General features: G+C 41.1%; 1 protein-coding gene across 3 annotated transcripts in view; it reads right to left on the bottom strand.

Moving 5' to 3' along the window:
- MIGA1 (mitoguardin 1) overlaps positions 1-10,109 on the bottom strand; it is an 89,578-nt gene extending 79,469 nt beyond the window's left edge. For 2 of the 3 annotated variants that reach the window (XM_075557450.1, XM_075557461.1), the window contains exons 1-3: positions 10,019-10,109; positions 3,727-3,833; positions 2,896-3,002 (exon numbers count right to left, since the gene is read on the bottom strand). In XM_075557450.1, the coding sequence (XP_075413565.1) occupies positions 2,896-2,994 (99 nt within the window). In that variant the 5' untranslated portion in view covers positions 2,995-3,002; positions 3,727-3,833; positions 10,019-10,109. The remainder of the gene's footprint in view (positions 1-2,895; positions 3,003-3,726; positions 3,834-10,018) is intronic. The other variant, XM_075557459.1, reaches the window with a different exon arrangement.
- Between the last annotated feature and the right edge of the window lie 4,055 nt (positions 10,110-14,164).

Below are 14,164 nucleotides of genomic sequence, written 5' to 3'. Positions count from 1 at the left end.
GTGATGAAGAAAACTGATGGTGCCTAGCTATCAAAAGATACAGCGTCTGGGGTCTTAAAGGCTTGAAGATAAACAAGCGGTCATCTAGCTCAGAAGCAATAAAGCCCACATGGAAGAAGCACACCAGCCTGTGTGACCACGAGGTGCTGAAGGGATCAGTTATCAGGCATCAAAGAACAAAAAAATTGTATCATTTTGTGCTCACCACCCTGATATGGTCACTGAAGACAAATGGGTACATAAGCAAATGTGGCAAAGAAAGTTGATGGTGCCCGACTATCAAAAGATATAGTGTCTGGGGTCTTAAAGGCTTGAAGGTAAACAAGCGGCCATCTAGTTGAGAAGCAACAAAGCCCACATGGAAGAAGCACACCAGCCTGTATGATCATAAGGTGTCAAGGGATAAGGTATCAGACATCATGAGAACAAAAATCTTACCATAGTGAATAAGGGGGAGAGCATAGTGGATACCCAAAGCCCATTTGTAGGCCACTGGACATCCCCTTACAGAAGGGTCTTGGGAAAGAAACGAGACAGGGTGCAACGTAACAACGATCAAAAATACAACTTTCCTCTAGTTCCTAAATGCTTCCTCCCCGCCCCCCCCCCCCACTGTCAGGATCCGAATCCTACCTTGCAAGTTTGACTAGACCAGAAGAGGTACACTGGTGCAGGTGGGGACTGGAAACACAGGGAAGCCAGGGTGGATGATCCTCTTGGGACCAGTGGTATGAGTGGCTATACTGGGAGGGCATAAGGAGGGTGAGTTGGAAAGGGGGAACCTATTTCAGGGGTCTGCATGTGACCACCTCCCTGGGGGGCATACAAGAGAAAAATGGGGGAAGGAAGACATGGGACAGAGCAAGAGATGACAAAATAATAATTGATAAATTATCAGGGGTTCATGGGGGAAAGTGGAGTAGGGAGGGAGGGGAAAAAAATGAGGACCTGATGCCAGGGGCTTGGGTGGAGAGCAAATGTTTTGAGAATGATGAGGGCAACAAATGTGCAAATGTGCTTTACACAATTGATGTATGTATGGATTGTGATGGGAGGTGTAATAAAATGATTAAAAACACCATGAGTCAGCAACTAACAGGAAAAGGAAACAGGATCTTATGTTTATAGCATTTGTCCAAATTAAAATTCTACTTGTACTTGTAAAGTAACATGATACTGTCTCTCTCACCAAGCTCTAAGTCAAAAGAGACAGTGCCTGGGCTCATCACTCTAGATTTGATTCTTAGCATACTACCAGTATCGTTGCACTTGTTTTTAGGCACCCTTCAGTCAGTTCTGACCCATAGTAACCCTATGTACAAAAAACGAAACATTGCTCTATTTTTGCGGCCACTGGGTCAATCCATCTCCTTGAGAGTCATCTTCTTTTTCATTGACCCCTCTGGTTTACCAAGCATGATATAGTTCTACAATGACTGCTCTCTCTCCTGATAACAAGGCCAGAGTACATGAGACACGGTCTCTTCATCTCTGATTCTAAGGAATATTCTAGCTGTATTTATCCCAAAACAGATTTGTTCATTCTTCTAGCAGTCCATGATAAATTCAATATTCATTGCCCACACAATAATTCAAATATATCAATGATTCTTCGGCATCTTTTATACACTGTGCATCTTTCACATAAAAATAAAGTGATTGAAAATACCATGGCTTGAGTCAGGCACACTTTAGTTTTCAAAGTGATATGTTTGCTTTTAATACTTTTTAACAAAAAAATTTTTCCAAGGCAGATTTATTCCAACAGGTTTATCCAGTGCAATACAGTTTGATTTCTTGACTACTGATTCCATGGGAATTGATTGTGCACTGAAGTAAAATAGTCAAGAAATCCTTGACTATTTCATTGTAGTCCCTGTTTCTCATGATGTTGCTTATTGGTCCAGTTGTGAGGTTGTTTGCCTTTGAGGTAATTCATACTGATCCTCACAATTAAGTGCTTCAAGTCCTCTTCACTTTCAGCAAGCGAGGCTGTGTCACCTGCACATCACAGACTGTTAAAACTTATTCTGTCCTATAAACCCAAACCAAACTCACTGCCATCAAGTTGATTCTGACTCACAGAGTAGACTTGCCCCTGTGGGTTTCCAAGACAGGAACTCTTACAAGAGTCAACAGCCTCATCTATCGTCCAAGGAGCAGCTGATGGTTTTGAACTGCTATTCTCGTACTTAGCAGCCACACATGTAACCACTATGTCACTAGGCTTCTTACTCCAGCCTATAGGATTATTATAAGTTGAAATCCACTAGATGGCAGTGGGTTCACATAGTAAATACTTCATAAAAAGTAATTACTTTTATTCTAACATACCATTTCTATGTAACATGTTATGTGACAATGTAAGATACTTACTTAAAATTAAATTGTATTTCTTCAACCTAAGATAACATTCATTTTAAGATATAAGTAAGTTTCAGAAATGTTGAAGTATGAAAAAATGTTCAGCTAGGATTTAATGAATTCTTGCATGTGTTTAGTAACTAAATGCTAGTTTCCCCAGGTTATCATTTCAGTTAGCACAACGGAGAACAAACTATAGTGCCAGCAAATATTTAAAACAAATGGATTATGAAAGTGAGAATGCTTCTGTTGGAATAAATAATTCACTGAAAATAGTTGTAATGGATTTTATGTTTGCTTTAGAAAGATTGTTTAGAAGTAATGCAAGCCCTTTGAAGAGTTGTGAATGATTTTTTAATGAAATACATAAAAAGCAAGTATGTTTTTAACAACTTTAATAAAGCATCTTTACTGAGTTAAATATAAAAATTACATAATTTAAAATGTCAATACTGTTAAGCAAAATAAGCTCTGTGGCTTTTATTCTTGAACAATAAATGAATGAAATTTCCAGTTTGTCTCATTTTTTACCTGGCAGAGAGAACAGTACCAAGATAGAGGAAGATCAAACACTCTCCATGCTGCCGCCTTCAAGGAAAACTGTGATCCGCCGACTGTTTCTTCTGACATGACTCTTCCTATCGTCATTACATGAAACATAAAAACACATCAGCCACAAAGACTTTTGGCTGATTTATCATATTCAAGATACAAACTGAAACTTTAACTCTAGCTGCTTTTCCACCAGTTAATTATTCATATTATACCTACCAGAAGAGAATTAACAGTATTTCAATAAGCATAATGCTTATTAGTTATTAGATAAAAGTTTACTGATTAATCTGTAAAAAGAAGAAATGACACAGGTTGGCATCATCTGACTTCTTCTAACTTCGTAAGAAGGAAAATCAAATTTCACATCAGCATTGTCGAAGGCCAGTTTTTAAAGTCTGAGATCAGACATGCCTGACCCTCCAACCTATCAGTTCTGACATCAACTGTTCCTTCTACAGCACCCACTACCTTTCCATTGAGTTCAATAATTCGTTGCAATTGCCAGAAAGACCTTACAGGCAATACTTATGACTATAGGGAGTATTAGGGATGTTAACATGTTACAAATGGTCAAGATACAATTATTTGGACAGGACTGTCTAGTCTCACTGTGTCCACAGGCAGGACACTCTGGTCTTTGGCCTCTCAGCCACATGGCCCAGTGGTCTCCACCCAGCTTCAGCACAATTACAAAGCTCTATCAGGGCATGCCACTTTATCATATGTCTCAACCTGAAGATACTCAGCACATCTAGATCCCCCAATCATGTGCCTGGAGGCACCCCACTCCACACACCAGCCTCCTACCTGAAGGCACTGAGCTTTACTTGCTCTGTAGGCTAGGAAGTTCACCTCTCTGGTTCATACTCTGGCTCTTGATTCTGCTGCTGCTCCTCTGGTATCACAGCTGTCTCCTAAAGGAGATTCAATGTATATGGATTTGGGGGTCCAAATGACAAGCTCCATTCCTAGCTCTTCTCTCGTGCTGCTAGTGGGATCCCTTTTCCTCTATCTGCATTTGTTCTTGTGTTACACTGGGTTCTCTAAAGAAGCAAAGCCAGAGATATTTATATATGCATGTTTAGAGGGAGATTTATATTAAGAAAATGGCTCACAGAGTTGGAAAAGTGAGTCAATTCAAGTCTAAGCTGGTTCCAAGTCTACGGGCCAGATGTTAAAATGCTAGGCTTCTGATGTGAGTAGCTTTAGGGGCTGATGAACTCAGAATCAGCAAGTAAGAATTAAGACTGGAGAGGGACATGAATCTATGGTCAGCAGGTCAGATGGTAGACCACTGATGGCTTCAAGGATTGGCAGGCATTATGGAAGACCACTGACTCAAGTCCAAAGAATGAGCAGTCAATGAGGCAGATGTAGATCCAGGCCCAGCAAAAACTTTTTGAGAGTCCACTTACATAGAAAGTAGGCCGCACACATCCTGGGAACTTTCTTCAATGGCATCAGGGCTATGATCTGATTAAGTGGGTAGTGTAGCACCCGAATCTTCTTACAACTGACTGTCTGCTCACAAATCTCATTATGAAATTGGCTACATTGTGTTAGGTGATATTATGGGGCATTACTATTAGGTTTTACAAGCAAACAACTGAGAATTTTGTCCTAATCCAGTTGACTCAAAACTTAACTATTCTTTTGTCTCATTTAAGAAATCTTCAAAGAAATGAAATTTTTCATTTTATTAAGCAATTTTGATACTGCTATTTCTACTGAAAGGAATCCCTGGGTGGTAACAAATGGTTAAGCATCTGACAACTGGCTGAAAAGCTGACAATTTAATCCATGTAGAGACAGGCCTAGTGGCATCAAAGAACAAAAAATCATATCATTATGAATGAGGGGGAGTGTGGAGTGGGGACTCAAAGTCCATCTGAAGGCAACTGGACATCCCCTTATGGAAGGGTCGCAGGGAGGAGACAAGTAAGTCAATGTGCAGGGTAGCAATGATGAAACATACAACTTTTCTCTAGTTCCTAAATGCTTCCTCCCCACTATCCCCCCACTATCATGATCCCAATTCTACCTTAAAATTTGCCTAAACCAAAGGATGTACACTGGTACAGATAAGAAATGGAAACACAGGGAATCCAGGACGATGATCCCTTCAGGACCAGTGGTGAGAGTGGTGATACCCGGAGGGGGGAGGGAGGGAGGATGGGGTAGAGAGGGGGAACCACTTATAAGGATCTACATATAACCTTCTCCCTGGGGGACAGACAACAGAAGAGCGGGTGAAGAGAGACATCAGACAGTGTAAGACATGACAAAATAATAATTTATAAATTATCAAAGGTTCATGAGGGAGGAGGGATCAGGGAGGAGGTTAAAAATGAGGAGCTGATGCCAGGTGCTTAAGTGGAGAGCAAATGTTTTGAGAATGATGAGGGTAATGAATGTATAAATGTGCTTTACACAATTGATGTATGTAAGGATTGTGATAAGTTATATGAGCCCCCAATAAAATGATTTAAAAAAAACAAAGAGAGGCCTAGTGATCTGCTTCTGAAAGGTCACAACCTTGAAAACCGTAGGGAGCAGTTCAATTCAGCACATATGGGGTTACGATGAGTCAGGTTTAATTCAGCTGCAACTAAAAAAATATCTATTAGAACCAAAGAGAGAAAAGTCAGTTATCTACAATAAAGTAGCTGCCATGCAGAGAGAGGCTCTTAACGTACTGGAATCTTGAAAGAAACATGATGGTTTAAGGTCTGAGTCTCTGTACAACTAGAAACTTTATTATCCATTTATGTGGCTGAACACACACTAAAATATTTACATAACCAAAGTACACACATCAGTTGATAAACAGATTGAATTAGTAAGTAAAAAATGTTACGTGGTGAACATGAAGCAAAGTGTTTTGAGGAATATTTCATCTAGGCTAAGAAAGAACCTAGGAGTTTTTCCTGATGCACAAAAGTATTCATGCAAATTGAGCAACTTTTCCCTTGAATGACCCATCGTCATACAGCGGACTCTGACTTGCCAGGTCTCTTTCGGGGCAGAGTAACTCTGCTCCATAGGGCTCCTGGGGCTGTAAGTCTTTCAGAAGCATGCTGCTTCATCTTTCTCTGCAGAGCAGCTGCTACGTTTGCACCACTGACCTCTGGATTAGCAGTCTAATGTCCAACCCATTGTGCCCCGAGGTCTCTTCGTCCTCTACATTACCAGTCTTAGAGGCTGCGCTCTCGTTTCCCAGGCTCCATCTAGACCACCGCCTTCTGCAAGCACTCCTTCTTGTCAGGCCAAGCCACTGGTTAGGTAGAGGCGTCCTTTCAAATCTACCACACTGGTAATTTAAAATGTGAAAATACAAAAATGCTGCCAGATGATGCCGATTCTGACTCATGGTCGCCCGTGTGTTACAGAGTAGATCTGCTTCATAGAGTTTTCATGGCTCTGCTATTTATGAATGTAGAGCGCCTGTCCTTTTCGTCCTGCTGGGTGAGTGTGAACTGTCTTTAGGTTGGTGCTAGTGGTAGCTTTTGAGTGATTTTGACTCACACCGGCTTCAAATGAGAGAAATGACAGCCTCATTGGGTATTCGGGCTTTAATCGTTAAAAAAAAGAGCCCTGGTGCCTCAATGGTTAAGTGCTCAGCAGCTACTCACTAGGTTAACAGTTCAAATCCACCAGTGGCTATATGGGAAGAAAGGCACGGCCACCGCCTTCTGTACAGATGCACTGAAATCAACACAGTGGCACAAAATAAAAGCCTGTGTAGGGCAAATCAACTAGCACTATGGAGATGCTGGGTGGGTTAGAAGGACCAGCATTCTGATTAGCAAGCTAACAACTGGTGAGCCACATGGGCTCCTTTCTAGGTTAGTAGTCAACACAAACCACTTTTGCCACTCAGGGGCTACCCTTTATGATTATTATTGTTATCGTTACTGTCGTTGTTAGGTGCCATTGAACTGGTTTCAACTCATAGCAACCCGATGTCCAACAGAACGAAACATCCTCAGCACCACAGCAATGCTTCAGCACATAGTTACACACCAATCCACGGCCGTCTAAGCGCTCCCAAATGAAATGCTGGTGTTTTCAAACGCACTGAATCCATGTGAATGCTGGAAAATGAACATGGAAGCCTGAAGAAGTGATGCTTTTTAATCTTGGTGTCGGGGAAAGTACAATGGACTGCCAGAAGAACGGGTACATCTGTCTTGCATGAAGCACAACCACAATGTTCCTGAAAAGCAAGGACAGTGAGACTTTCTCTCACTTCTTAGGGCATGTTTTCAAGAGGGGCCAGTCCCTGGAGAACCACCCGATGCTTGTCAAAGTAGAAAAAGAGGAGAACCTTCTAGAAGACCTTTGTATGATTACTGATACTCATCTTACGCCTCGTGATTCTTATTAGTAACACCATAGGAATAAACTTAATTCTATTTGAGTCCTTTTACTCCAAAAAACAAACCACAACATAAACATATTATTATTGAGAAATAAACCAAGAAAAAAACAACTAACTGAGTCACCCTGGGGTCCACTGGGATGTCAAACTAGGAGTGCTGGGAGTAGCTGCTTTTCTTTGTCTTCCTGTATGACTGGATGTTTAAAATTATATATATATATGTATATATATATATATTGGTTTCTTAAATGTTACACTAAGAGAAAAAATTATAATTATTCTTCTCCCTATACTTTGAAACTGACATGTTTTGAAGAGACATTTTTACTTATAAGACTTTAGATCATTAAGGCACCTGAGCTAATGGATTAAAAAACAAAAATAACAAAGCTGTCTTTAAGGTGAATGAGAGGCAGACAGAACACAGAATTAGGAATAGATATGGGGCTGACACTTAATCCTAGCTCCAATCTAAGAACAATTAGTTCTTACAAGATGGCCCTGCCGGATATGGGCCCTCATGATGGAAATATCGAAGATATTCGTGCTACAGTAAAGTGTGGTAAAAAATCAGATGGTACCCAGCTATCAGAAAGAGTAGAATAAATCTGGCAATTTAAAGACTTGTTTTCCAAGAAGCAGGCATCTATGTGAGATGTCAACTAAGCCTACACGGAAGAAGCACATCAACAAACTGCAATCCAGGGATTATAAATGATAATTCAAATCTAAAGAAGGGAATGATACCAGAGCTTACATTGTGCAATTCTGGTTTGCAGAATGCTATGGATGACAGAAGCCCAAAACACATTCACAGGATCTACACATGGAATAAACCTCTGTTGATTCCCCTCTGACTGAAAGATTAACCTGATTATCAGACAAAGAGTATAGGAGAGATAATTATAGTAGATTAAAATGATAAATCTGACTTGAATGGTTAAAACCCTGGTCATTTGGTGTTGGCCACAATGAGTGGTCCAAAACCAGTGGCAGAGAGGGGTTGGAAGGACTGGTAAGGAGTGACCAAGGGCAAGGTAACTGTGCAGCCAGTCCACAGAGAGGACCACATGGCCAGCCCCACCATGAGATATGATGTCCCTCACTGACCCATGGCCCTGCGGGGGAATAGCACCGAAGACATAGTGTGGGAATTGCGCCGACCAGATCCCACCACACCGAAGTAAAGCACTGGGGGAGTACAGCAGAACAGTAAGGGAATGGAGCAGCAAGGTCCTCAGGGAATGCTGAAGGTGGTCTTTGGGGCCAGGGCGTGGTACCCCAACAGACTGCACAGAAAAACACTCCTAAAGGCCAACAAACAATCCTTGAACTAAAAAAAAAAATTATTAAGGGTTCATAAGGGAGAGGGGAGAAGGGGGTGAGGGGGAGTAGAAAAAGGAAAATGAAGAGCTGATTCTAGGAACCCAAGCGGAAAGCGAATTTTGAGAATGATGAGGGCAACGAATGTATAAGTGTGCTTTACACAATTGATGTATGTATGGATTGTGATGAGTTGTATGAGCCCCCAATAAAATGATTTTTTTAAGAGCTGTAAGAGCCCCCAATAAAATAATTTTTTTAAAGATTAAAAAAACTTTGTCATTTGATCTCCTATTACACCTTGAGTTTGATCTAATTTTTAGTATTTCCAGTTTTTGGTTTTTTTCCAATTTAAGGCTATCTCTGTTGTATTTTGTTATTATTGGTAGCATTCTTGACACTCTGTTATGTATCTTCTATGTTTTTTGGTATATGAAACCCAGGTTGGGTGAATCCATAGACAATAGCTAGATTAAAGGTTCCTGGGGGGTTATGGCAGGGGAATGGGAGGTACTAGACAGCTGATGTTCTCAAAATGATTGTGGTGGCGATTGTGCAACACTGTGTGATATGCTGAACGACTAATAAAATGATTTGTAAAATAGTAATACTTATAGCAATTCAAAGTAATTTTCCCCATAATGCAGGGTTCCAATATTTTATGCAGGAAAAAAGGAAGCAAATAATTTCACTTTCTTAAATGACTTCTGAGAATTTTTGTTTCTTGCATTATAATTAATTCATCCATTTTCATTTGAAATTACTGAAGTGATCCCCAATTTAAGAACAATTAAGGTTTAATTACATGTCATTTGTTATCAGAAGTGAATTTCATTACTCAAATTTGCAGATGGAATCTAAAACATCAAAAATCTTCTACTGTGCAACATTACTCTCTTCTCGCTATTCCAAACACTGGACACATAAATATACGTGCTGGGTACAGTTTGCTTCCTAAAAACGCTTTTAAAAATTACATTCTATAACATCCCAAAGCGACTCCCTGCTCAAAATCACTGGCATCTTCTTGGCGGAAGCTCGGGCCACACCTGCCTCCCATCTCCAGCAGGGCTCCTGCCCACCCGCTCTCCTCCGCTGGCTTTCGGCTTTCCTTGTCCAGGAGACCAGAAAGGAAGCTCGGCCATCCAGACCTTCCCCCTCCCTCACCAACCACACCCTCCCTCGCCATCTCAGGTGCGCGTGGTCCATAGCGCGGAGCGGCGAGCCCACCCCACTCTGGGCTCACTTAGCTTGCCCCCCCCCCCCGCTGGTGTGTGCAGGGGGGCCCTTCTGCCTGCGGCTGGCTAACCCAACACCCCTGGGCGCTATAGGAAAGGCTGCACTTAGCCACCGCGACCCCACTGGCCCAGAAGCCGCCTGCTTCCGTCCAGGTACCTGCGGCTTCAGCCCGGAGAGCTGGCGGCTGGCCCCTCCTTCCGCGCCGCTGCCGGGCCGGGAGCAGGCGCCCCGCCCCCGAGCGGGGAGTCCTTCCGGGTCAGAAGGGCGCTGGAGGGAATCGGCGGGGCTTTTGGCGCGAGGGGCTGCGCTTGAAGCGATCCCGGCCATGTTTGTTTAGGGCAGAGGCTCCGACCTTGCGAGTTGTAAGAATCTTGCGTTTGAAAAGAATCTTATTACAGAGTTGTAAAGAATTAACGTCCCCATGCGTTTCCTTCGCATCATACAGAGGCATTTTTACAAGTTATACACTGCTCAAGTCAAGTGAGAAGACCAAAACTCTACAGCAACCCAGAACCAAGCTTGAATAGGTTCAAACCTTCTGGACTTTCAAAGTTATAAAATAAGAATGTATCTTTAACCTGACTTTATGAATCCGATATCTGTCTAAAGGGAAAAGAATAAGGTGTTCATTCATCTGTGTATCTGTGAGAACGCAGGTGAATAGACATCTGTTCACTTTAATATAAATTGAAATTTTATCAAAGGTTATACATTGAAAAAGTCTATTTAGCTAGTGATGTTTGTTTACTATATTAAAATTATAAGAACAGAACTAGTTGGTCAGACTAGGTATAAATTTTTACCTCTACAATCGTAGAACCAAACAAGCTGACTTTTTATAACTTCTTTTTGAATCTCAACTGAAATTTCATATATTTAACTGATTTTACTGTGTATATATTTTAATATAACACATATAAGGATCCCTTGAATGAATGCCTTTCAAAAATGTAACATCAATATTTTCATGCTTACCTGAGCACATAATTATACTTTATAAAGCCTCTTGACAGCATTAAAAATTACTATCTTAATATAATATTCTGAGGGATCAAATACCATACTGTGAATCTATGGAGCTTTTCAGAGCAATGCTCATAGATAAGCTCATGCATTATGTGTGTGTACACATATATACTTACTTATCTATGGGTGTATAGAGACACATGCACACACGTGTTGCTGGTGCTGACTTAATTCTGACTCATAGCCACCCTCTGTACAACAGAACTAAACACCTCCTGATTTTGCGCCATCCTCACCATTGTTCTTATGTGTTAGCCCATGTTGCAGCCACTGTCTCAATCCATCACCCATCTCCTCTTTTTCACTGTCCCTCCACTTTACCAAGCATGCTATTTTTCTCCAGGGATCGGTTTCTTCTAATAACATATCCAAAGAACAGGAGACAAAGTCTTGCCATTCTTGTCTTTAAAGAATGTTCTGGTTGTGCTTCTTCTAAAAGAAATTTGTTGGTTCTTTGGCAGTCCATGGTATTTTGAATTATCTTCAACAACAGCATAGTTCAAATGCATTGACTTTTCTTTGGTCTTCCTTATTCAATGTCCAACTTTTACATGTATATATGGCAATTGAAAATACCATTGCTGGGATCAGGCATATCTTAATCCTCAAACCTTTCTTTCATCCCTTTAGTCTTTTTTTTTTTAATCATTTTATTGGGAGCTGTTACAGCTCTTATTACAATCCATTCATCAATTGTACCAAACATATTTGTACATATGTTGCCGTCATCCTTTTCAAAACATTTTCTTTCTACTTGAACCCTTGATATCAGCTCATTTTCCTCTCCCCAACCCTCCCTCCCTCATGAACCTTTAATAATTTATAAATTATTATTATTTTCATATCTTATACTGACCACAGACTCCCTTCACCCAAATTTCTGTTGTCCATCCCCCTATTGGGGGTGTTATACATTGATCATTGCGATCGGTTCCCCCTTTCTCCTCCCACCTACCCCCATGTATTGCTACTCCCATTATTGCTCCTGAGGGGTTTATCTCTCCTGGATTCCCTATGTTGAGATCGCTTACCTGTACCAGTGTACATGGTCTGGTCTAGCCAGATTTTTAAGGTAGAATTGGGGTCATAATAGTGGGGGTGGGAGGGAAGCATTAAAGAACTAGAGGAATGTTATGTGTTTCATCAATGCTATACTGAGCCCTAACTGGCTCGCCCCTTCCTTGTAACTCTTCTTTGAGATGTCCAATTGTCTACAGATGGGCTTTGGGTTTCCACTATGCCCTTCCTCATTCTCATTGGTATGACTGTTTGTTTTGGGTCTTGTGATGCCTGATACCTGATCCAATTGACACCTCATGATCACACAGGCTGGTGTGCTTCTTCCATGTAGGTTTTGTTGCTTCCCAGCTAGATGGCTGCTGTTTATCTTCAAGCCTTTAAATCCCAGACACTATATCTTTTGATAGACAGGCACCGTCAGCTTTTTTCACTACATTTGCTTATGCTCCCATTTGTCTTCAGCGATCCTGTCAGGAATGTGGCATTACAGAATGTCAGGTTATTAGAACAAAGTGTTCTTGCACTGCAGGAGTACTTGAGTGGAGGCCCAATGTCCATCTGCTGTCTTAATATTTAAAAAGAAGTCTATGCAGCAGATTTACCTAGTGAAATGTGTCATTTGAGGTCTTGACTGCTGCTTCCATGAACATTGATTGTAAATACAAGCAAGATGAAATCCTAGACAAATTCAATCTTTTCTCTGCCGATCATCTTACAGTTGTACGGATTTCAGTTTACATTGAGTTGTAACCCATACTGAAGGCCACAATCCTTGATTTCATCCACAAATGCTTCAAGCCTTCCTCACTTTCAGCAAGCAAGATTGGGTCAATTTCATATTGCAGATTGTTAATAAGACTTCCTCCAGTCCTGATGCCATGCTCTTCTTCATGTAATCCAGTGTGGCAGTTACATGATCTGTTTCAATTTGAGATTTAAGAGTGGAGGGTGGAGTTTAGCCTGTGTGACAGTTATATAATTATTTGTCAGTTTGAGGATTAAAAGTGTAGGGATGGAGTCTAGCCTGTCAATCAGATCATAGCGAATGAGGCCTCTGTAAGGGCATGGACTTCTCTTGAGAATTCTGGGAAATCCTATATTTCTTCCTCAGATTTATGGGCTTGAACTGGACTGAGTTGGGATGCTTTCTTAATGTACAACCGCCCTTTATATAAAACTCTCTCTTATACACATGTGAGTGTCTATGAATTTCTATAGTCGACCCAGACTTACACAGCCTGTCAATCAGGTCATAGCTTGATGACCTCATTTTGAGACACTAATGAGATAAATAGCTCACTGGAGGCAGGATATACGCTCACTCCCTGCGAGATGTTGCTGTTGACAAGCCAGATGGAGAGACGCTGATGAAGCCAGAGCCCTGGAGCTGAGGAGTCACATGGATACCTATGTCAGTGCTGAGATGCTTCCACCAACACTGAGCCCACAAGAGTTTCCACCCACTGGCCTGTGAGCTTCCTGCATTCAGCGTCATTGCATGTGTTGTGTGAGTCTGAAGAAGAATTTATAGACTGGTAATGGACATATGGGCTAATAACAGATTTATGAACTTGACCTGGACTGGGCTGGGAGGTTTTCTCAATATTCAATTGCTCTTGTATATAAAGCTCTATCTTATACACATCTGAGTGTCTATAAATTTGTTTCTCTAGTCTACCCAAACGAACACATCCAGCTTCTCTGATTAGTTGCTCAGCATACACATAGAATAAGGTTAGTAAAAGGATACAACCTTGATGTATACCTTTCCAGATTTTGAACTACACAGGATTCCCTTGTTTGGGTCACACAGCTACCTCTTGGTCCATGTACAGGTTTCACATGAGCATAATGAAGTATTCTGGAATTCACTCTTTTTAAGGTTACCCATAGTTTGTTGGGATCTACACAATCAAATGCTTTGGCATAGTCAATGAAACACAAGTAAACATCTTTCTGCTATTATCTGTTTTTAGGCAAGATCCATCTGACTTCAGAAAGTATATCCCTGGTTCCATCTCTTCTTCTGAAGCTATCCTGAACTTCTGGCCACTCCTTGTCAACTGCTGCTACAGTGTTAGATGATTTTCAGCAAAATTTTATGTGTGTGTGTTATCAATGATATTGTTCTATAATTTGTCCACTCTGTCACCTTTATTTTCAATGGGCACAAATATGGATATCTTCTAGTCAATTGAGCTGTTTTCCAAGTGTTCTGGCAGAGTGACTATGTCCAGTGCTTTGCAGATGTGCAGA

The sequence above is a fragment of the Tenrec ecaudatus genome, chromosome 1 (assembly GCF_050624435.1).
Source record: "Tenrec ecaudatus isolate mTenEca1 chromosome 1, mTenEca1.hap1, whole genome shotgun sequence".
Classification (NCBI taxonomy): Eukaryota; Metazoa; Chordata; class Mammalia; order Afrosoricida; family Tenrecidae; genus Tenrec; species Tenrec ecaudatus.
This window is presented reverse-complemented; position numbering and strand designations above follow the sequence as displayed.